The 22,952-nt window shown below is 43.4% G+C and overlaps 1 protein-coding gene across 1 annotated transcript in view; it reads left to right on the top strand.

The window, feature by feature from the left end:
- The window catches only part of DDR2 (discoidin domain receptor tyrosine kinase 2), a 631,189-nt gene that overhangs the window by 151,812 nt on the left and 456,425 nt on the right, over positions 1 to 22,952 (top strand). Inside the window, exon 2 of the mRNA XM_086964525.1 lies at positions 20,435 to 20,547. Coding sequence (XP_086820651.1) covers positions 20,466 to 20,547 — 82 coding nt within the window. The 5' untranslated portion in view covers positions 20,435 to 20,465. The remainder of the gene's footprint in view (positions 1 to 20,434; positions 20,548 to 22,952) is intronic.

A 22,952-nucleotide genomic window follows, 5' to 3' on the forward strand; every position in this document is an offset into this window, starting at 1 on the left:
GGATCTTGTGGTGACCGTGCAGCAGTCAGGGAGCTGCAATGTTCTGGCAGTGCTACTGTGGCACTTCCAAGCATATTATGAGTTGGCTTTCCACTGCCCTTTCATGTCGGTGAGCCCACCATAAAAAGGGTGTCAGAGAGGCAGCTAAGGGATCCCTAAAAGGGCCCCCTGCCACATCTGGGCCTGGGGGTGCATGCAGGGGCACCCCTGTTGTGCCCCCTAGATTTGCACCCCCAGTTCCTTCATTGTGTGGCATGAATGCCACACCGTGCAGGAACATGCAGTCGCCGCTCTCTGGGCGGCGGTGTGCATGTTAGGCTCTCCCATGAGCGTAACAGACCACTGCTTACAGACTGCCAAAGCCCGCTTGCCCGCTATGGATTACAATCGTAATCCAGCGAGCGTGTACATCAAGCCCTTGGCAGTCCTGCAACGGATGGCAGCACCGCTGGAAGACCGCCAAAGCCATAATAAGGCCCACAATAGAAATTCCACAAAACCTGATTTCTGGGTCATGGGATAGTTGGTGGTCTCTGAGTAGTGTCTAGTATGAGTCCTGATGTTTACAACTGGAAACCCAGTACGTCAGCTACTACTAATGTACTCTCATTGGATAAACACATTTCCGCCTGTGTACACTTGACTTTCCAAGAGTAGAAAGTCTAGTGAGCAGTCAGAGCTTATTTTAGAAGGTGATAAACAATGTTTACCAAATGGGAGAGCTCAATGTTCCTCACCGAAATCTTTAAACAAAAAAAGTAATTTTTTTATTTAGGAAAATAGGGCATTTACCGCAAAGACGGATAAGTGCTATTAAGAATTACTTGAGAAACATGTTTTGAATACAACTATTTATTATGCACCCTTCTCTTCCCTTTTTTCTTTTATTCTTTCTCTTTTCTCTTGTGTGCTCATTGTATTTTTTCCTCCCACGCAATGGGTGTTAATAAACTCCTGCATGCATATTAGAGTTTTTTAAAATAAAAAAATCTGATGTATAGAACGGATATTTAAGCCGATTACATTACTTTGTCAGTCATATAAATTGCTTTAAAACTTTATATTGAAGCATCTGAGAATTTTGTATTTATGTTATTTCGAATTCACAATAATGTTATAGATATGTGTAGTTTTCTTCTTTTCTCCCTTTTAGTTTCTTCCAATTGTTCGGAACTGTAGTACTTTTTTTAAACTCAAATATAAAGTAAAAAAATAAATGATTAAAAGTAGGACAAAAACCCCGACCCAAATGCCCACCACTCAAAAGTGTCAAAAGTCCAACCAGTTCAATTGAGAATTTTTAGGGTGACCATGTTCACAGTCTTGGTGCTCAGGTGTTATGGCAGTCGGGAGTCTGGTAACTGTATCCAAACATGGCACTCTGTTCAGGGGGATGTAGGAAGCTTGCTATTTATAAAGTATACCAAAAACAGGTATACTGTGCAAATAGTACAGTTATCCCTTATAAGTGGACAGGGGCTTTTGCTAGTAATCCCAAGGTGTTCTCTTAGGGGGTAGGGTGGCCGAGCAGCCTTCGCCTAATCAGATTGAAGTGTTAACCCGTTTCCTGAATCGAACGTTCAGCGCCAATGCTGAACATTCGAAGAAACGGGTGCGGCCGCGTCGGCCTTAGGACGTGCGCAGCACCAGGGAGGTAGCTCGCTCGACGTCCAACGGCCGACGGCAGCAGCAAATGGGTTAAACATCTTCTGCATACACACAGTCAATAAATGATACACACAACTCATTAAAGAGATCCTCACCAATTTATAAAAATAGCACTTATCTTTATATAACTATAGGCACCAAGATCATCAAAATCAGGTAAGTACATTTTGAGTTATGAATATTTACAGTTTTCAAAATTTGACACAGTGCAATTTCTGAAGTAGTAATGTTTTCCTATGGAGGAAAGACATATATTGTACTTTACAGCTACTTACAGGAGCAATCTTACGGACCTAAGGCTAGTATGGGGAAGGTCTCAAGTCAGCACCAACAGGCCACCTTGAGCAGCACTGGGGCAGGGGGGTGCGGAGGTGCTTTTCAACGTTGGGTGCCCCGTGTAATTGGGAATTGGTCCAATCACAAAGAGGCTGCAAGCTGGGACCGAGGGAACAGTCCAGCTTAACCAACAGGGGTGTTCAGGTTCACGGTGTGCTGGGGACATAGGGACACCTTTGGTCCTCTTCTTCTCGGGGTGGCTTGGCACACAGGTAATCTTAAAAGCGGCTTCCGGCACAGGTAAACACAGTGGGGCGGGGCAGGGAGAGGAGGGAGTTGACAGATGATAAACTTGGTTGGGGGACATTAAAAAACTAAACACACAAATACAGTCCAGAAAAACTAAAAGGAAAAAACATATTCAGCAAAAGAAACGAGACTATGCTAATTTAATGAAAAAACTGGGGGAAAACAATGAAATCATCATCAAAAATCGGACAAGGGTGGCAATTTAGTAATTTGGCCACGGGAGAATTACATCAAAGAGGCCAAATGTCAACTCAATAATGCTGACTGTTATGAGTTGTCAAACATTAAAAACTACAATATTGCCACTGAATCTTTTAAGAAATTATTGATGCAATTACGTAGAGATGGACTAGTGTCTAATGATGAGTTTAAATTTATGTACAATGATAACCCTATTGTGCCTGTTCTATATTTAATTCCGAAAGTGCACAAAGCTGTTTCTCCCATCCCTGGCAGACCTATCATCTCTGCTATAGGGAGCGTAGCCGAACAAGTAGGTCAATATGTTGATTTTTTTCCTGCAAAATCTTGTTAAGTCACTTCCTAGTTATATCAAAGACACTGGTGATTTTCTCAGTAAAGTGGAAAATCTACAATGGTCAGAAGATATGTATCTTATTTCATTAGACATTGAGTCTTTATATACTAGCATTGACCAACAGGCAAGGCTTAACGCAGTAAAATTCTTTCTGGACCAAAGGCCGTGTGAATATTATCAACACAACAAGGCTTTAATCGGTTTGATGAGCTGGTGCTTGAATAATAATTTCTTTCTTTTTGGGAAGGAGTTATTCAAGCAATTAAGGGGCGTAGCAATGGGAGCCTGCTTCTTCCCCAGCTATGCTTGCTTGCACGTTGGCTGGTGGGAGGAGCAGGTTCTGAGGAGGGACTACAAGGCAATTTTTGACATTAACATCAAATATTTCCTTAGATATATCGATGATATTTTTATTGTATGGAAAGGGAGCAGACAAAAAGCAGTAGAGTTCATTGATAACATCAATAGGAACAATTTAAACCTACATTTTACCTCCCACATTGATGACTCCAGTATAGAGTTCCTGGATGTGAAATTATTTGTTAAAAATAACAAGGAGAAAGTACTTTATTCAGAAAGCCTACCGCTGGCAATGTAACACTTCATGCCTCTAGGTCCCATCCTAGGCATCTTATTGCCAGTATCCCATATGGAGAGCTTCTACGCCTCAAAAGAATATGCAGCAATGATACTGAGATCAATATGTGCGCAGCAGAATCTATGCAGAGAATGAAAGCTCGAGGCTATTCAGACAAATTTCTGAAGGAAGCAATAGCTAAAACCGCCCTTAGACCGAGAGTTAGCCTGTTGCCTCTGCCAAGCGAAGCAGGAGTGGATTCTAACAGTTCCCTTGAACCTTTGGCCATCCCTGAGATGAATTGTAATGAACAATGTCCTAGACTGATAACAACTTTCAGTGAGAACGAACGGAAAATCAGGTCCATTGTTAACAGGCACTGGGCAATAGTTTTAACTGATCCTGTTTTGAGAATGAACTTGCCCCCAAGTCCAACTATAACATTCAGTAGAGCAAGGAACATGGGATCCATACTGGATCCAACTAGTCCAGAAATCAGAACTAAATCTAATTGGCTAAAACCCAAATCGGGTTTCTATAAATGTTCCTCGTGCCGCGCATGTAGATTTGGGGGTCAATAAAACAAGAGTATCAAACCCCCTTTTGCCCAACACCACATAAGATAGTGGGCAATTACAATTGCAAGACTGAGTTCGCAGTCTATGTTCTCACGTGCACCTGTGGTCTCAATTATATTGGTAGCACCAAGCTACAGGTGCACGTGAGAATTCTGCAGCACTTACGCGCTATTTTTCACAGTGATCCCAATTACCCTGTGGCGCACCACTTCAAACAATTGCATGATAACAACTTACACTGTTTGCAATATTATGTGGTGTCCTCAGTTCCAAAACAGCGTAGAGGGGGAAACAGAGAGTTGTTACTCAGGAGATTAGAAACCAAGTTCATCCTCAATTTCGATAGCAAATGTCCTAATGGACTTAACAACACGGAAGATATGTACACTTGTCTATAAAAATCGTTATTTCTGTTCCATGGTCTAGAAAATTTGCACGTATTTAAAAATCTAAAAATGAAATAATGATCTGATTAGGACTTTTTCGCCTTATTGCTTGTATTTTAAAATTGGTTTTTCAAGGAAATTTTGGGTTCCCTTTATTTATACAGGGATAGTAGATAATATCACACTTTACTTATTTGCACTAATGCCAGGGATATGTACAATAGATTACTTATGAGAGATGTGGGTGATGCCGATACTAAGGACATTTTTCTTGGTTCGATATTACGTCTATTATCTTGCGTTGTAATCTACCTGTCTGCCTTGTTATTTCAATTTTATCTCGATTCCGAGATTTTATTTTGCACTATTTCATGCACATAAAATTGCTGCTATGCTCAACTTTGGACATCCTGTATATTAGTGCCATGATGGTCGTAAGTTTATTGCATTTATGCAGATAGGAATTTGGCTTTTTTTATACAATATTGTATATATGGATTTATCCAGAAATGTTTCAATTGAAAGACTTGATGATGAATTGTGTTTTTGATAAATAATGTATAATATACACATTCTAAATTGTTGTAGTTAACGTTTTCAATATGTCACAATAATATGCAAAATTGTTCATCTGCAACTGCAATCAATCACAAAGTCTGTTTTCTAGTTTTACGCCAACTAGCTGACCATGTGACCTAAGTAGGATGGGGCATATTATCTAAAAATGGCTACAACCAAACCAGTCTCTTTGTGATCAAGGGCTCTCGAGCCCGAAACGCGTCATCTGTCGATTGCTGTTGTGGATATGCACGGTTGAATAAAGAACATCTTGCCAGAGAATAAGTGGTTCGCTTCTCCTTCTTCGCCGCCGTGGTTTTGGTGGAAGTGGCTGGAGTGTTTACTTGATTAGATGATAAACTAGGTATAGTTGAATAAATAAATAATACCTATTCCACAGTCTGTCGGCTTCCCCCCACCGTGCTTACCTGTGCCGGTTGCCGCTGATTCTTAGGCGTCAGGTTTTCCCGACCGGAGACACTAGAGGTAGAGGGCTCATGTACAAAGAGGTTGCAGGCGGCGGCGGGGAATCCACTGTTGGCAAACCCAAGGTTTGCTTTGTCTCTGGAGGTCTGGGGACGACGCTGGCACTGCTGCTCCACTTTGACTAGGGCTAGGAGGCACAGGTGCAGCGGTGTTTTCTGGGATATTATTTCAAAGCCGGGTGACAGAAAGCTCCTATTCCAACTGAGAGCTGGAGCACTCCCCATAAGATCTCTGACAGCTAAATGGGGTACAGGGGGGTGTGACACCTGCCCAGCCTGTGGAATGGGGAAGGAAACACTTGGTAACTTTTTGTTTTCTTGTAAAGCTTACTGTGCTCCAAGACGTGTCTGGCTAGCACCTATGTGTAAGAACCTTGGGACCACCTGTAGTTCTGTTGCCCTGCGTTTCATATGTTCAAGCCCACTTACATGGATATTAATAGCCACAACTAAATATATTGGATGGGCATGGGCAATCAGACAGAGACTGCTAGTTAATTAACTATTCTCTGTCTGTAAAATCTGTCTCCATGAATTTGTTACTATTGCTTTTTAGACCATTAATGTTTTTGTAACCAGACAGAGACTGCTAGTTAATTAACTATTCTCTGTCTGTAAAATTTGTCTCCATGAATTTGTTACTATTGCTTCTTAGACCATTATTGTTTTTATAACCTTGCTATTTTTTAATAATGTATTAACCTCTTTTTAATTATTCAACAAACACTGAGAAACATTTTAATCAAGTGTATTTTATGGATTCAATAGTGCACTGTCTTAGTGATTGACTGTAAATTTAATTCTATTTTAACATTTTGTGTATGTCTTGCTTTTATGAGTAATTACTCGAATAAAGCACTATTTGACTTTGAATTTGCTTTCTGGTGTCTGGTTCTTGGCGGTCCGGAGTCCTCGCAGTTTTTCTGTGGGTCAGCGGGATGCAGGGCAGCAGCTCCGATATTCCACTGAAGTGCCCGGGTCTTGGGTAAACAGCTGGGAGTCCTCCCAGGCTTTTGGAGGCACATCAGCTTCAGGACTAATCCTCTCTGGTGTAATTGTTGGGGAAAGCAGACAGGACGGCAGGGTTGGTGTCAAGTCAGTTGGTAGTCCTCTGTTCTTGCTTTTGCTGCTCTTCAGTGTCCTTCTTTTTCTTTCAGGTCAGCAAGATCTCATTTCCTGGTGGCAATGGCTACCCTAAATACTAGATTTAGGGGCGTTAGAGGAGTGTAAAGTAGAAGCAAATGCGCTACTTACCCCTGGGGTCACTACACCTCCCTATATGACCACGTCTTGTGAGAAGTGGGTGTAGGAAGGTGGAATCTGACTGCATGGTTATTCCCACTTTTTTCTGGTGTTTTGCTGGTTTTCAACTTAGTTTGACTGGGATCCTGCTAATCAGGACCCCAGTCTATCTGCTTTCTCCCTAAATCAGTTATTCATGTGCTTTAGGTACACTCCAGATTGGATTCTGGGGTATCCTTATAAGACCCTAGTATATGGTATACCATGTACCTATGGCATATGTACCCCAGAGGCCTCCCAGGGGCTGCAGCATGTGTTATGCCACCTCTGAGAGGTCACTCCAATTGACACCACAGGTCTGCTACTGCAACCTGAGTAAGATGGTTCATGCTCCCCTTACTTAGATATAGGTTCACTATATCTACTTTATCACTGCACATATGAACCCATCAGTCACCCCTATGGGGCAGGCTGCTGGGTTTTATGTGAGGGTGCCTATGCATGAGCTGAGCCCCTCTGCAGCCTACGGAATCTATTCTCCGGGGTTGTTCTTTGATTCAGCCATACCACATCTCACAGACCCCTCCCCCCATAGCACGACTCTACTCAAATGCATACTACTTAATTGTAGGTCTGCTAGCAAGCACGCCTCCGATCTTCGACCTCATTCAACAGAATGAGATAGACATAATTATCCTCACAGAAACTTGGCTCAAATCTTCGTCCACTCCAATTCTCGACCTCTTGGTACCCCCCACCCATGACATAATTCGTCTAGACAAGAAGCTGGGTGGTGGCCTAGCCTGTATACACCGGAGTACACTTGCAGTCTTCCTTTAAGAGTCATCTTCGCCGGTAGCATGCGAATACCTTTGCCTCAGTATCTCCTCCCACAATCATCTGGTCTGCAAACTACACTCATTCTACCATCCCCCAGGCGACAATCTCCTCTTCATTGAACAATTATTGGAAATCATCTCGGGCAATGTAGACTCAGCCCAGTCCCACATCTACCTTGTAAATTTTAACCTTCACTGGTCTAACACTAATGATCATGCAGTCTCATGCCTAAAATCCTTCTTGCTCGACCACGATCTGAATCAACATTGTGACCAACCTACTACCACTAAAGGGGAAACCTTAGATCTCATCATCTCCAAAGGTCAATCCATCTCATTGGATTCCATCATACCATGTGATTGGTCAGACCCTCACATAATTTCCTTCCATATCAGCTCGGAGGTTCACCGGAGTAAGACACTAAAAACCAAACCAAGGATCTGGAAAAGGGATCTCAGAGATTTCAATACAGCTGAACTAGCAACCCGCTGTAATCAGGCCCTCTCTCCACATTCAGACTTATCTGAAGTCCATGCTCTCACCGATTTCTACAACTCTTCCATTTCCAATATCATGGATCTTAACGGTTCTGAAACCTCTGGGATTAATAACTTTAGAAACTGTGATACCACCTTTGTGGTTTATGTTATAGCTTGCTCATGTGGTAAAATTTATGTCGGGAGTACATTCAGGAGACTCCGTGACAGAATGGTAGAACATTTTAGAGCATGGAAAAATGGGGATACTAGGTACCCAATTGCGGCTCATAAATGTAAATGTATTTGAGCTTGTAAAGCGCACTGCTACCCGTAGGTTTCCTGGCGCTGTATAACGCTGGGAAACCCGTCCTGGCTTTCCCTGTGAGATGGTCCCTTTTGGGGCCGTTTGTGGAGTTTAAGCAAGCTATTGCCCAGAGTTGTTGAGTGGAACCCATGGTTAGAGTGGCACAGAAGGCGAGATTTATCGAGCCCGCTGACATTGGCCCAACCAAACCTGCTTCGCCGGGAATTGAACCCTGGTCCCGGGCCGACCTCTGCTTCTGGGTCTGCCGCCTCTAACCAGTGAGCCACACTACTCCGCATGCTGTTCAGAACTTGATGATTTCGGATGTGAATATATATATGATTTTTAGTTATGGAATGTCTGAATGCTGTAATGCTGAATACTATGAGACACTCTGCCGCCTTTCGGGCACTATTTATCACTGTGTAAAAATCAATTGTTATTTAGAACCCTGCTAATTTAGTGACAGTTTCATTGATTATACTCACTACGTGATACTGGTAAATTGGGTATGAATATGTAAATACACTAGTCGCCATTGTGGGAATATTATTAACTGTTACCTTCACCTCTCTTTGGTGGATTGCTTAATTCATGTATTAATTTCAACTTTTGTATCTGTATGCACCTTTATCTCTCTCTCTCTCTCTCTTTTTACTTTTCTTTTCTTTTTCAAAACGTCACACCTGCATTAATATATCCGCTCTCTCACTCTTCATGAAGCTGTATGCGAATATCTATGAAAGACTTATTTTATTCATTTATTTTGGAGCAGTATAATAAACCAAGGGAGTGCCCGCCCACGTTTCGGTGATTACCTAGATTAAGTTGTGATGAATTTGGTATAATGTAGAATATGAATTCCATGCAAGACACAGTCTGGTTATGGTGCAGTTATAATTCGAGTAATAAATAAGGTTGACAGATATAACCGTTTTTGATATATAGTGCTGACTTTTTGTGAATATTGGGACGTACAGTAAACAAACTTTGGCAGTATTGGAACGGTTTTAGGTATATCTGATAGTAAATAAAGCCAACTTGTATGTTACAAGATGGCTTCGGTGGGACACCTAAAATGTTGCAGAATTTCTTGCCGGTATTTAATCTGCGAAGTCGTGTATATATAAAGTTATCAGTCAAGGTAATCAGGAATGCAGGGTGAGATGAGATATAACAACCCGTATAGAGGGAGATATACTCAACAAATTTGAGTAATATTACGACTTTGATTTTCAAAGATGGCGCCCACGGTTCTGGGCTGACATTAGATATTCTAAGATGGCGCCCAAGTTGGACGCCAGTATGCCGATATTTAGTTTGCAAATTTGTGTATATATTCAGTTATAAATAGAGCTAATTAGGTATGCTGGGTGAGACGTGATATTGTATTCCTTATGGAGGATGAACGTAACAAATTTGAGTCACTTTGCCAACTTTTGACACACTAAGATGGTGCCCGCGCCTCTTGGCCTATATTAGACACTCTAAGATGGCGCCTAAACTAGACGCCAGTACGGGATAGTGGTGATACGCGCTACCTGTTTGCCGGTAAGAACCGAGGAATGCCTCAATTTAGTATGAAGGTTAGCTTTTGCTTTAGGAATTAAGATACTTACTGAGAATAGTCTATTATTACTCTTGTTTTAGAAATTGGAATTGCGGATCTTGAAAATTTGGGAGTTATTAGTGCGGATAGTGGAGATAAGCGCTACCTGTTTTCCGGTAAGGACAGGGCATCGCTGCAATTTACTAAGAAGGTTAACGTTTTGTTTTATAATTAACGCCACTTACTGGGAATGTGATTACTGTCACATTTTTTTTTGTAGAAATTTGTACTATGAACCTTAGGACTTTGTGGAGGTATTAGGAGAATATATGGAATAGGGAAGATATTCACTACCTATTTATAGGTAAGCCTCAAGTTTGCGCAACAACATTACTGTGGTGTTTTAACTCTTGTATATATGATAATTATTGAGAATATGAGTATTGTTATATTCTTATAGAAATTGTATTTGGATATTTGAAGTCTGTGGGAGTAATCTGGCGTACACCGAGATTTGGAGCAAGAGGGTGAGTTGGACAGAGATGAATACGAGAATTGGGGTGACAATATGGCTTGATTATATTATATGATTTATTTTTATTTTATTATTTGGTTTCAGCACTGAATGATTGCTGATGCCATGGTTTGAGATGATACAAACACTACAAGGAATATAGTGAAGGATTCTTATTTAGGTACGCAGAAATGGTGAAAATTAGTACAAGTAGAATATTGCGAGGCACAAACTGAGTGCCTTATTGTGCTGTGTGTATTCCACAAATTAAGTGGCTGAGGAGATAACTGTATCGTAGGGGTTTGAGGAACTCTCTGTTTGGGGACCGGACTAAAGAATGGATTGTACGTTATGTGGCCATTATTGTGACAGTGTGTTCAATATGGTTTATTATGATTTCAGGTGTTGTGATTGTACCTTATACTGGGACAGTTAAGCCATTGAAGAGTGTAAAGAAATAACAGGTGACCATCATTCATTACATAGATAGAGACGTGCAATGTGTTTTAAGCTATGATGATTCTTTTCCTAACTCTGGTAATGGACATATTCTACTTTGCACAAGCTGGAGGAGAAGCATGTGAACGGCTTGGATTCCGCTATCTTTTAATACTCTCTTCTTTCCACCAGGGACCCTTAACTCAGCCTATTCTTTTCCTAATCTATACTATTGGTTTAATGATATTGGGCGAAGGTGGGTCCTAATAACTTATGGGACTTTATGTTTATTTGGGTTGTAGCCCTGAGGAAGTCAATGTGATGAGAATAATCATGACGAAACACGTGTAGGCTGCATCACTGGAGAAATGAATATAATTTGAGAAATAAACATGGTTGGAACATCCTTTCCGGAATATCGGAGTGTGGTTTTGAAATTGGACTGTGGTGACTGTGCCAACAAGGACTTGCAGAAACCTGTCGTGTTTGCTGTCAAACACCTTGGAATCCTACCTCTATACCAGTAACTGGTGTGGGAGGTATGATTCCACCCTCCTAGATAGATGCTGCCAGCCACAGACACAAGCCTTCCCTCCTGTTGCTGGACGAAACTCCGGCAGGGGAAGGCTGAACAATAGGCTTCCTGTCACAGGGAAGTGTAACCACCTCCGAGACAGGCTTTAGTGTATTGAGGCTGGGTGGGTGCACTCTGAGAGTGCTTTGATGTCTGCACTGGGGCACATATGGTGTCCCTGTGCATAGTCCAGCTCAAACCGGTTGCAGGAGCCATTTGCTCCTGCTCTGGCACAAAACTGGACAAAGGACATGGTTGTAGCCTCCCCTCTGTCCTGACCCTCCCATAGGGGGTTCCCCAGAGTTTGTCTCACTCCTTCCTTGGGTATAAAGTAGGAACCCCTTGCTACAGGACTTTAGATTTATCTAGTCATAACTCTGCTACAAAAACCAAGTATTTCGACTGTCTACACTGCGTTGGATGACTGAAGAATCTCCCTTGGAGTAAAGGAGTTACTCCCCTGCTGAGCAGGCACCAAAGACGCATCTGAACGGTTTGCAACTCTGAAGCTCCTGAGGACTTCGAAGACTTTTGCAACACAGGAGGTGGGTTTCCAAGTGTCCCAAAGGTCGACTAGTGTGCTCAGCAAACCTGAGACCCTTATGCCTTGTGGGGACCATGCAACCCGAACCCCTGGGCACCGTGTCCATTTGCAGAAGCATCTGCTTTCCGGAGACCCCTGATGCTGTGCTGTGGGCTACTTGTAGTCCAGACCCTGAGCAGTGATTCCACTGAAGATTACCAGCATGCACTCCACGAGTGTTCCGTGGGCTAGTATTTTGTGATTCCTCTTGAGGTCCCTTCGCGATCCCTGGTCCGCTGGCCTGTGGGTCCCTGTGAAGGCAACTTTAACTTTCAGTGGGCTTATCTGGTTGCTCCGAATGTGCCCTGACTCTCCATTGCTTGGGGAGTCCCCAGGTCCTTGCTGGTCGTCAACGAAGCATCTTATCTCTGAAGGTGTCGGTTGCAGTTGCCAAGGCTTGTTGGTGTTCAATCCGGACACTGACCACCCAGCACTTGACATCCTTCGTCGGACAGCTCCTCTGTGGACTTTGGTCATCCTCGACGTCTCCTGGTCCTCGTGGCTGCAGAGTCAAGCTTCACCTCTGCTCACCTGAAGCACCCGACATCGGTGGGCATTCGTCTACGGAGCCTCTGGTAACTGGCAAGTGACTCAAACTCTGTCCCTCTGCTTTCAGGTTCTTCTCAGGTCCGATCCAGGCTTAAATCACACCAGACACTTTTCCTCTTCATGGCAGCAGCACTTTGCAGCATCACGCCATTGAAAACTACAAAGATTACCGACACCATTTGTCATCTATGCACCCGGCTTCCCAGGGTTAGGTAACACGAGTACTCCGGTGTTCACATGGGTGCTGGCCTTAGAACCTTTGAAGTTTAAAAGGGTTTGTTCAAAGTCCTCTCCTAAGTCCCTAAACTTTAAAATCCCAACCGCGACTTTCCCATAGAGTTGTACAGAGCTCCAAGATGTGTTCTCACACTGCACGCGTCCCCGTGGGTCCCCTGTGTCACCACCTTGGGTGGTTCATTGGGGTTTAAGTGATTCCACGTGCTCTAGGCACTGTGTCTAGTCAAGTCGTGGTTGTTATACCAATTTCTTAGTATATGGTTTGGTCTCCCCCCGGGGCCCACTGTGTATTGTGCTATTTACTGTCGTTCTAGTGATTTATTATTGTGTGCTTTGTTCTCTAATCTCATAAAGAGGTTAGTAGAGTGTTTAGTAATAAATACATATATTTTATATATTCCTTGTGTAGTTCTCCTTTCATTTGGTCATACAGGAGTTTATAGACTGGTAAAACAGGCTGCTTTACATTCCTTCGAGACAGCTACGACTAGGATAATTTTCTTTAAGGGTTGTCTTTAACCTAATGATCAATAAGGGTTGTTTGGAATGGTACAAGGTGCCCACTATAACTAGTGGGAAGTATATACCAGGCCAGCTTCTCACAGTGGGCATAACTGTGTCCCATAGTTCCTAATTCAACCATCACCAAGACGGCAGACTTAATGTTCATGTCCACATCAGATAGCACACCTTAGGGGTGGAACTAGCCTGAGAGTAATCATGCCTCTCTGACTACTAATTTTCCCACCTGTCCGGGCGCCAAATAGGCCCTGGCAAGAGGGAAACCAGATTTGCATAACAAAGGCAGTGGGTTCTTTGAAACTCCCTGCCTTGGAATGCTAATTTACGGGTCATCCTGCTGGAGGGGATGTAAAACATCCTCTGCCAGAGCAGGCTTTGTTCCTGCATCCTGAGAGTGTGGGCTGTCACCTCTGGGGGGGTCAGAAACTCATTTGTGGTGGCAGGTTGGTCAGAACCAGTCCGCCTGGACACTAGTAGTTGGTAGGTTTCCAGGGGGCATCTCTAGGATGCCCTCTGGGTGCATGTATAAATAAATCCATCACTGAAATCAGCGGGGGTTTAATAATACAAGATGTTTGATACCAAACATTTTTGGTTTCAGTGAAGCTGTCATGTAGCTAGGGAACTCGTTTTTCCTAGTGTCCAGCACATGTACACTGTACTTAAAATAGCTTCCCTTGTCACTTGTAATCTCTAAGAATTGACTTAGACATCATAGGGGCATATCTGCTCCTGCAGCTGTACCCACACAAGTAGTGTAGTGCACCCTGTCTTAGGGCTGTAAAGCCTGCTTTAGGGGTGGCTTACCTATGCTGCAGGCAGGGATGTATGCCAGGTCCTGTTTTTACTTTTGTCTGCGCCAAGACATGCAGCCCGCATTGGCAGGGTGCATGAGTTAGGTGAGGGGTTCCTTAGGGTGGCACAATACATGCTGCAGCCCCTAGGGACCCTCTTCAGTACCCATGCCCTAGGTACTATAGACTTACAGGGATGCCAAAGATATTGCCAATTGGGGAACCATTGTACAGTTTTAGGGACTGAGATCTTACACTGGGTAGCTAGATAGCAGGAACCCAGTGCACTCTGTAAGCTGTCATCAACCTAAGATTCGTGTTTTTTTAACTGTGCATAAGCTTCGGATCAGGGCAGGTTACCACTTCATGGACTTTCTACTATTTTCAAGGCTTCCTTGCAAAATTGGGGATAGTCTCATCGACCGAAAAAGATATGTAAATTATTTTTCACCGAAATGTGATGCTCTCAAGTGAGGCTGGTAAATAATGTTCACACAACACAATAGATCACAATAGATGCTGTGGTAAGGGAGAAGCTCACCGGCGTAATGAGATGTATGTTCCTCTGAGCCCACTTTTCTTCTCTGTAGTCTCTGGAGGAGATCACCAAGGACCAGGGACTATAGATTTTTATATCCACAGATTAAACAAAGACAACCTAAATGGGCAATGCCATTTACTTCAGAAACACACAGTGTCCTTCATAGAGCGCCATTCCCCCTTCACAATGTCCCTATCGCCCACAGTTGGGTGACGTGCCACACGGCTCACACTATGCACATATCATGGGTAGAAAATAATACCCCGGTTATGGGGACCGAGCACATTTTCATGGGAAAAGCCACTCTTCTCAGTGGGTTTAAGTAAAACAAGAATTGACGAAGCCAATAGTCTGGCCTTAATGTGCCGACACGTGAAAATGCAGGCACTCACAAATTCTTGGTACATACATTCCTTATACAAATGTTTATCATCACATTAAATCCACCACTCTTGGCTTTTCCATTGCTGGGAAAAAGTAACAAAAAATTATTGCTTTGTGTCTAGAACACATACTGGAAATAATTGAATGTGACAAGCAGTGTGTTGATTGAGCACACTGTCCAGAATTAAAGGAGTCCCTCATGCATTCCAAAAGAGCATTTAGACAGCATAATGATGTACCAGACAGCCAATAGCATGAAATGAGTAATACTCCTCTAGTTGGATCCAAAGCGCACTCTGGGGCATATTTCAAGCCCATTATGCCGTCGGTGTGGCAGGTTTTGTGACCCACCTGTGGCGCAGTGTGGTGCTCCTTAATTACAAGAACACGTATAGCCACCCTTTTGTGTCCTTTTACATACGTCCCCTTTTTACGCAGCACTTTTTAGGGAAATGGCGTTCAATAGGTGTTGCTCTGGGTGTTCCCAAGCAAAACTCATGGATTCAGTTGCATTCCCAGATTTACACGTTTCGTAAACCTGGAAATGTGTCAGAATTTTACGTCTCCCCAGAGGAGGGGTGAGGAGGTGCAACGAGGGGAAATACTTTTACTACTCTATCTATCTATTGCCCTCACTCTATCTATCGCCCTCACTCTATCTGTCTATCGCCCTCTATCTATCTATGGCCCTCACTCTATCTATGCATTTTTAATACAACAACCATTCCTATTTTGAGAGGAGTAAACATCTCAATGCCCATTAGATTCCCCATGTTGGACTAATGTTCTGATTTGTTACCTTTGCCTCAAATTGTCAAGCGCTCTGATATCCTTCGGGATCAAGTTCCCGCTATATAAAACTTTATAAATAAAAAAAAAAAAAATAAGACAAAGACGAACAGGAACCGGACAGATATGCGAGGGCTTTCATCCCCACAGTCCATTCCCATAACCATGTCGACTGAAAGCTCTTTGTGGTGAGTTTAGACTGAAAAATGTATTGTGGGACTTCTTAACGAACGTTCTTACCACAACAGGCCGTAAATCAAGGCCTGGAAGCATTTTGCCTTTAGGAGGCATTTGTGGCCCACCACAACTTTGAAGTATTTTGCACGTAGCTACATCCTGTATTTATTTATGAAATGCTTTTACGCAGTAGTCATATGCAGTAAAGAACATACGGTTCATCTCGGCATTCTGTGGTTTTATCCATCCTTTGACTTATTGCAAAATCTCAAGTCCATAACCAGTTAACCTGTTACGTAGAAATAATAGTCAAGAAAATCAAACCCGCAAATTTAGCGAAAAGGATGTGTAGAACCTAGAATGTGTAAATCCGCTGAACTATGTTTCAGAACTTCTTGGCAGAAGTGTAACTGGCCAGAAGCTGGACTGTGCCTTAATTATGATTTGGACTGGGTATCTTTAGAGAGTGGTTTTCTGTTTAGTCTCCTCTGGTATTTACATTTGAGCTTGGTCTTTTAGAATGCCACATATGCTTTAATTTAAAGGAATAATCTAGGAACAGCTCGAAGCACCACAGTCACTGTGATGTCCTCAGGAAATGTCGAGCTTAGAACTGTCTGAAGGCTGGGTTATTTCCAGCGGATGAGAGAGACTGAGATTATGTTGAAGTCTGGAAGGAGCTGTATACACCTATCACCTCAAGAGCCTTAATTTGAGGTGGAGCCCGGTGTAGAATTTTTAATTAGGATCTTACTGGAGCCCTTGTCTCATGGTAGATCATGAGTAAGTCACAACTTCTCAAATGTTGACTCAAACTTGTTTGACACACTCTTACATTAAAGTAATGCTGAGAGGTTAGAAGAGGACCTTGTAATCACTGGATCATAGGTGAACAACCAGGTTCTGGACTTAAGTGGCCGCTCACACTTGATACAACAGCGTAGTGCAAGTTGTGGCTAATGCCTTTAAGGACAAATGAGGTCTCACCTGACAAGCGAATGCACCCAAAGTGTCAGGCAAGTACCTTAGGTGGATAATTAAGATTTATTACATCTATAAAGGAGTCTATTAAGGAGTCTTAGAGCACCAGTAAGGGCAGCCGTGGCTGTGCAGGTAGGAGCGATAGGGCGGTGGGGCCCGGTGGGTGGGAAGGAGGGTGATTTCGAAGGACGGTCGCAATCGTCCCCTCCCTCCCTAACCCCCCCACAACATGGCCCCACTGCTCTTAATTGCATGGGCCGCGGCTGGGTAAGGATACGGAACAGTAAGAATTTTTTAGGTTGAAGGAAGGGCAGAGGTAAAGCAAGTAGGTTTTTTTTAGTGTTTGTGGACCAGTAGAGGTAAAGGAACTACAACAAATGATATAGGAGCTCTCAAAAAGCATTTCTTTAGTAGTGTTAGAAAGTTGAATACATGAGTTCATGTAGGTTTTTTTGTGGATTAATGTTGTCAACAGCAAGCTGATAGTGTGAGTTTATTTCAAGCACAAGCACTGGATAACAGCAACATCCAACAGCCAACACGTGGTTCGTCCTAAAGACTTTTCTCACGGCTTAAGGAGTACCTCTCTTAATCAATGGAAGACGATAGAAGGATGTTGCTCATGTTTTTCCACCTTTCTCCTTCTCCTTTTTCCCTTTCCTGTCCATTTCTGTCTTACTGTCGATCAACGTCTGATGATGAATAATAAATTCTGGTCTCTAAAAATGAGGGCCAGTGCCCACCACCTCCAACTAGTCATATAACAGTTTGTACCGTCCTTGGGTGTCGTTTCTTGAAGTTTTGACTCTGTAGCGACCACCTAATTACAACACATGGGCCACAACAGGTGCAGGAAAATGTTTTGTCTTGCATGTTGTTGTGCACCATTTACATTGCTTTAATGAAAGTCAAAACATCTTTTTCAGAAAGACCAACCATGGGCAGATACTCACTTCAGCCTCATTGTTAATTGCCCTTTAAGTGGTACCTCAGTTGGAATAACATTACTTTCCATCATCAGATAATCACTGCCTAATTTGTTTTAAAAAATGCAGGTGACCAAAGTTAGTCTTAGAAGTATGTTGCTGTCAAATACTGGGGTTGTCGAATAAAACAGCAGCCTAGTCATACCTACGCCTCATGTCTTTATTTACCTCCAGTTCCCTTCTCTTTAGCCACTGGAGGTTTTTCCATATTTAATTTCTCTCTTTGTCCCAGTTTTCCTCTCTTTTTATTATTCCTTCTTTCCTATTTTTCTGTCTCTGTTTCTCTTGTTTTGAGCGAAAGTCTGACGATTAGAAACAGTTCCCTGCCATTAATAATGAGTACCGGTGCCCACCACCTGCAACTATCGGAATAAACAGAGAATTGAAAAAGACCTGCCAATTCGCAACGGTGCCACTGTGTGACACACGATATCGGCTCCCATCATATGGTCACCTGGTGAGGAGCCGATAGCGCACGGTGGCAGGGAAAAGAGGCTAAAAACCCTTGTCTAGCTGCCGCCGCCCAATCCATTATTCCTAGCTGGACTGCGATAATTAACGCCTCTCTCCAGCAGGGATCAATCCCCGACTCCCTGAAAGCAGGCCAAGTCCTCCCCATTCTGAAAAAGCTGTGGTTGGATCCAGCCTCCCCAGACAATTTCAGACCTATTTCCAACATTCCTCTATTAGCTAAAGTGCTGGAGAAATGTATGCAACTGCAACTGAGTCATCACATCAACAACTTCCACCTACTCGATGACTGCCAATCTGGATTCGAACCTGGACACTGCACTGAAACCACCATGCTCCACATTGTTGATGATGCCCTCCAAGCCCTTGACCAAGGCAAAACCTGTCTCCTAATCCTCCTAGATCTATCCTCGGCCTTCGACACGGTCAACCCTGGGAAGCTACTGGGACTCCTCAAATTTAGGATGGGATTAGATGGCCCTGTCTTTGAATGGTTTAGATCCTTCCTCCAAAACCGATCTCAGAGATTCCTAATTAATGGCAACCTGTCCGCTCCCACTACGGTCACGGTTGGAGTCCCTCAAGGGTCAACCCGGTCCCCCACCCTCTTCAACCTTTATTTAGAACCCCTTGCCGAAGTCCTTCGCACCGCAAATATCTCCAACCATATGTGCGCCGACGACACTCAGATCTACTCTCTCGAGGAGATTCTCTCCCTGAATGAGGCACTGAAGCTGACCGTCCAATGGCTCTCCTCCAACCAACTCAAACTAAACGCAAAGAAAACAGAATTTCTTCTAATTTCCCCTCCTAAAACCGACCCTGAGATCCAGACATGGATTAAAGCCATCACAGCCGACCATTGTGGACTCGGCCAAATCTCTGGGAATAACCTTGGATTGCAACTTGAACATGCGAGACCACATCAACTCAATGACCAAATCTGCCAAATTCCACCTGAGCTAGCTATGGAAACTGAAACCCTTCCTTGACGCTCCCGACCTAAAACTGGCAGTCCAAGGACTAGTCATTTCTAGACTGGAATATGGCTGTTCCACCCTCTCTGGTTTACCCAAGATCTCCCTAGCACCTTTAAAAGCCTGCCTCAATGCAGCGGCCAGACTACTTACCGGCACAAGGTAATTTGATTACATTTCTCCTCATCTGAAAGCGCTGAACTGGCTTCCTCTCGAGGCCAGAATACAACTTAAGCTAGCATGCATCACACACAAGGCTCTACACTCAAACTCCCCTGCATATCTTGCACATAAACTTGTGGTATCGGGAGGAATCAGAAACTCACAGTCTGCCAGTGACCTCCTACTCCAACCTGCACACTTTTGGAAGAAAAAACCTATAATCGGGCGTTCGCTGGGGCTGCACCAAGAATATGGATCGCCTTCCCACTCTCCATCAGAAGAATCCCCTCTCTTGCACGTTTCAAAAAGGAGGCCAAATCCTTCCTCATGGGTAAATTCCTCGGCCAAACCCCGTTCCCCCAACCACCACAGAGACTATTGCCTCCCTCCGTCGACCTTTCGCCCTACCAAGACCCTGGGGCCGGTCCTCAGCAACTGTAATATTAACTGTATTTTGTATACTTCCATCCCTCTTGTACTCAGCACCCCCCCACCCTCCCTAATTTATGGTATACTCTTGTGATCCCATGCCTCTTGTACAACTCTATGACTCTGCAAAGCTCTCTGATACGCTAACGGGTCAAGTTCGTGCTCTATAAAACATATAAATAAATACTGTAAATGGAGTATTTCCAGCTCGTATTCTGGGACTTTGAACTGCGAGCATCCATTAAGGGTTGTTTTTGGAGGCGGGCTTGGGTGCAAAAGTCCCTCCTAGGTACTTCTTGGCATGAGTCCCCACCCCCTCCAAGGGCCCGCCCCTCCTCACACAGTGAGGTTTTTGTTCAAGTTGTCAGGTATTCTGAAGTTAATTGTCATCTCTTATTAACAAGTTCTTCTTAAGTATGAATCGCATGCACGAGTGATGCAGAATTTTGGTATGAAGACTGACATAATCACTTTGATCTTTTTGAAAATCTGGTATTGGTTTCATTGTTGTTTTTCTTTTCCTGTTGCGCATTCTAGATTGGCGAGCACAGAAATCATTTGATGGAAAATGATGTCCTTGCCCTTGATTCCGTTCATGCTGCTGATGCTGCTGCACATCCCAAATTCTGCCAAAGCCCAGGTTAATCCAGGTGAGAGTGAATTCCAGTATTCTGTAGGCACCTCTACTATATATCTAATGTTCTACACCTGTGTACCTACTGAACTTGAATGTGCACCAGGTCAATCGTTGGCCTGAGCCTAGTGGGAGGGAATGTAGAATTGGTGCCCAGTTCACAGTTAAGAAGGCCTATGCCAGCAGGTGGTTCCAACCTGTACCCGCTACGTGTGAACTTCATTAGTTTCATCCTTAACTCCACGGGCCTGATTCACAAAAGGTAACTTACACTTTTGAGTAATTTATATTTTTGAGTAAGTGAACTACTTTTTGTAATTCATAAACTCCGAGTGTAAATTTTCTACCAAGGTGTAAGATACATGTTTCACCCTCCGAGTAAAGCAATTGGCTTACTCTTGTGCGAGTGGGTGGCCTCCCTCGCTAAATCCGCCCCTGTCCCTCCGTAAAACTCTTTAACGCCTTCCTAATCTCATCCCGTTTTGTAGTTTGTCCCTTTTCCCATCCACTTCCTCCATTCCCAACCTTATTTACTATTAAAATGTATATATAAGCATAGGCAGTGCAGAGGCTTAAAACTCTGCACGTAGTTTGTGAATTGCCATTTGTAGTACAGTATGTAGTACTACAAATTGTAATATAAAGTGCCGTTTGTTAATGAGGCCACTTGTGGAACTTGCAGCTGCAATGAATAACTCAAAACTCAAACCCTCTCAAGGCCATTTACAGAAATACAGTGTGGTGCCGCAGGTAACTATAGGTGGCACAAGAGCTTTTTTTAAAGATCAAGCAGACGTCATAGATGGCATTTTAGAACGCCCCCATGCCATTTACAGAAATACAGTGTGGTGCCGCAGGTAACTATAGGTGGCACAAGAGCTTTTTTTAAAGATCAAGCAGACGTCATAGATGGCATTTTAGAACGCCCCCATGAATCTGTGCAGTGGGGCACAATCATTTAAAATCGAGAGTGTCCTGTTCATTCAGCAGCATGGTCTACCTATATACAGTGCTTAAATTGTAAAAATAATATGTTCCAGGGCCCTCGTCTGTCCATTACAGCTTGCGTCACCCATTGCCGCTGCCAATGACAGTACCAATACAACTACCAAGCATCACATTCCTACAAGTGTGAACATTCAGACTATCGCAGGTCCACAAAGCTATACAAATGACTTGGAAGGCAGGTGTTAGTGATTTTTAATGTATATTCATTTAATAAAGAGCTTTTGTTGTGCACTTCAAACAACGGCACCATGGCAGACTGTCATAAGTTCCGGTGTTGACAATTAAGTGCAGGTGCGGAGCACCAGACGCCACCGTCTCAAATTAGGCACTGCTTCTTTCAATTCCAAGTCTTCCTTAGGTATCTAGTGATGCCTAACCACAATCATCACACACCTCCTCCCTTCTTCACCTCCGACAGGGCTCAACAAACCCACATCTGCACCTAATGCACGTTGTGAAAGTAGTCCTGTGGGAGGAAGTGGCGTTTGCTCAGAGGTGTGGCACTGATTTTAATGTACTGCTTTCCTAATGAGGGCTGGTGCTTTCCTACTGAGAGTGATGTGACTCTGTTTCAGACCCAACCAATAGCTCTCGGTTTCAAGGTCCAGGCTCTCTTTATTCATAGAAGCAATAATTTATTTTTAGTTCTGACTTGATAGCACGGTTATGTATGAGACCTATTGTTTCCAGTTCTTTAAAGTGTGCTTGGAGTATTCCTCACTTACCGGCTGTTTGGTGTATTATTTGTATTCCTCGAGGTGCTTGACTTGCAAAGCATATAAGACCGCTTTACATCTTAAAAGTACCATTGCATTCTTTAGCTCACAGATGCACTGTATGGAGAAAGCAATCATTTTTTGCCTGTTTTTACTGTTCTAGTCAGGACTTAAAATGCAAGCCAGACCTGTTGGCTTTGCCAGTGTTTGCAGTAAATTGTTGTCAGTGCAATCCAAAAGTGAACACTTTTCACTTAAGCTTAGCTTTGTTGACATTATTACACCCAGAATACAGATAGCTGTGTCTCACACACCAAATGCTTCTAAGGACCTTTGCTTGCCAGCTTGTACCCCATGCTGCATATGATACTTCCGGTAGCAGAAGACCCCTTTCAATACTAGTTGTTCTCTGAACCTCTGTGCCTTCCACTTCCGAAGGCACGCCTTTGGTAGGCTGTGTTGCTGCTTCTTCTGCCATGTTGATAGCAGATGACCCCCTGTCACCAGAGACACTGTGCCAGTCATGCGCTTGCTGTTGACACTTTCTTGCAGTCTGGTGCACAAGTCGAATTTGCTCGATTGATGGCACAAAGTGTGTTGCCAAGATTACGAGTAGGCAACTAAATTACAATACTTGTAAAGAAATCAAGATTAAGAATTGGATATTAACCTGGATAATAATGCGCTGCATTTCCCG

This window comes from Lissotriton vulgaris, chromosome 1_1 (assembly GCF_964263255.1).
Source record: "Lissotriton vulgaris chromosome 1_1, aLisVul1.2, whole genome shotgun sequence".
Taxonomy (NCBI): Eukaryota; Metazoa; Chordata; class Amphibia; order Caudata; family Salamandridae; genus Lissotriton; species Lissotriton vulgaris.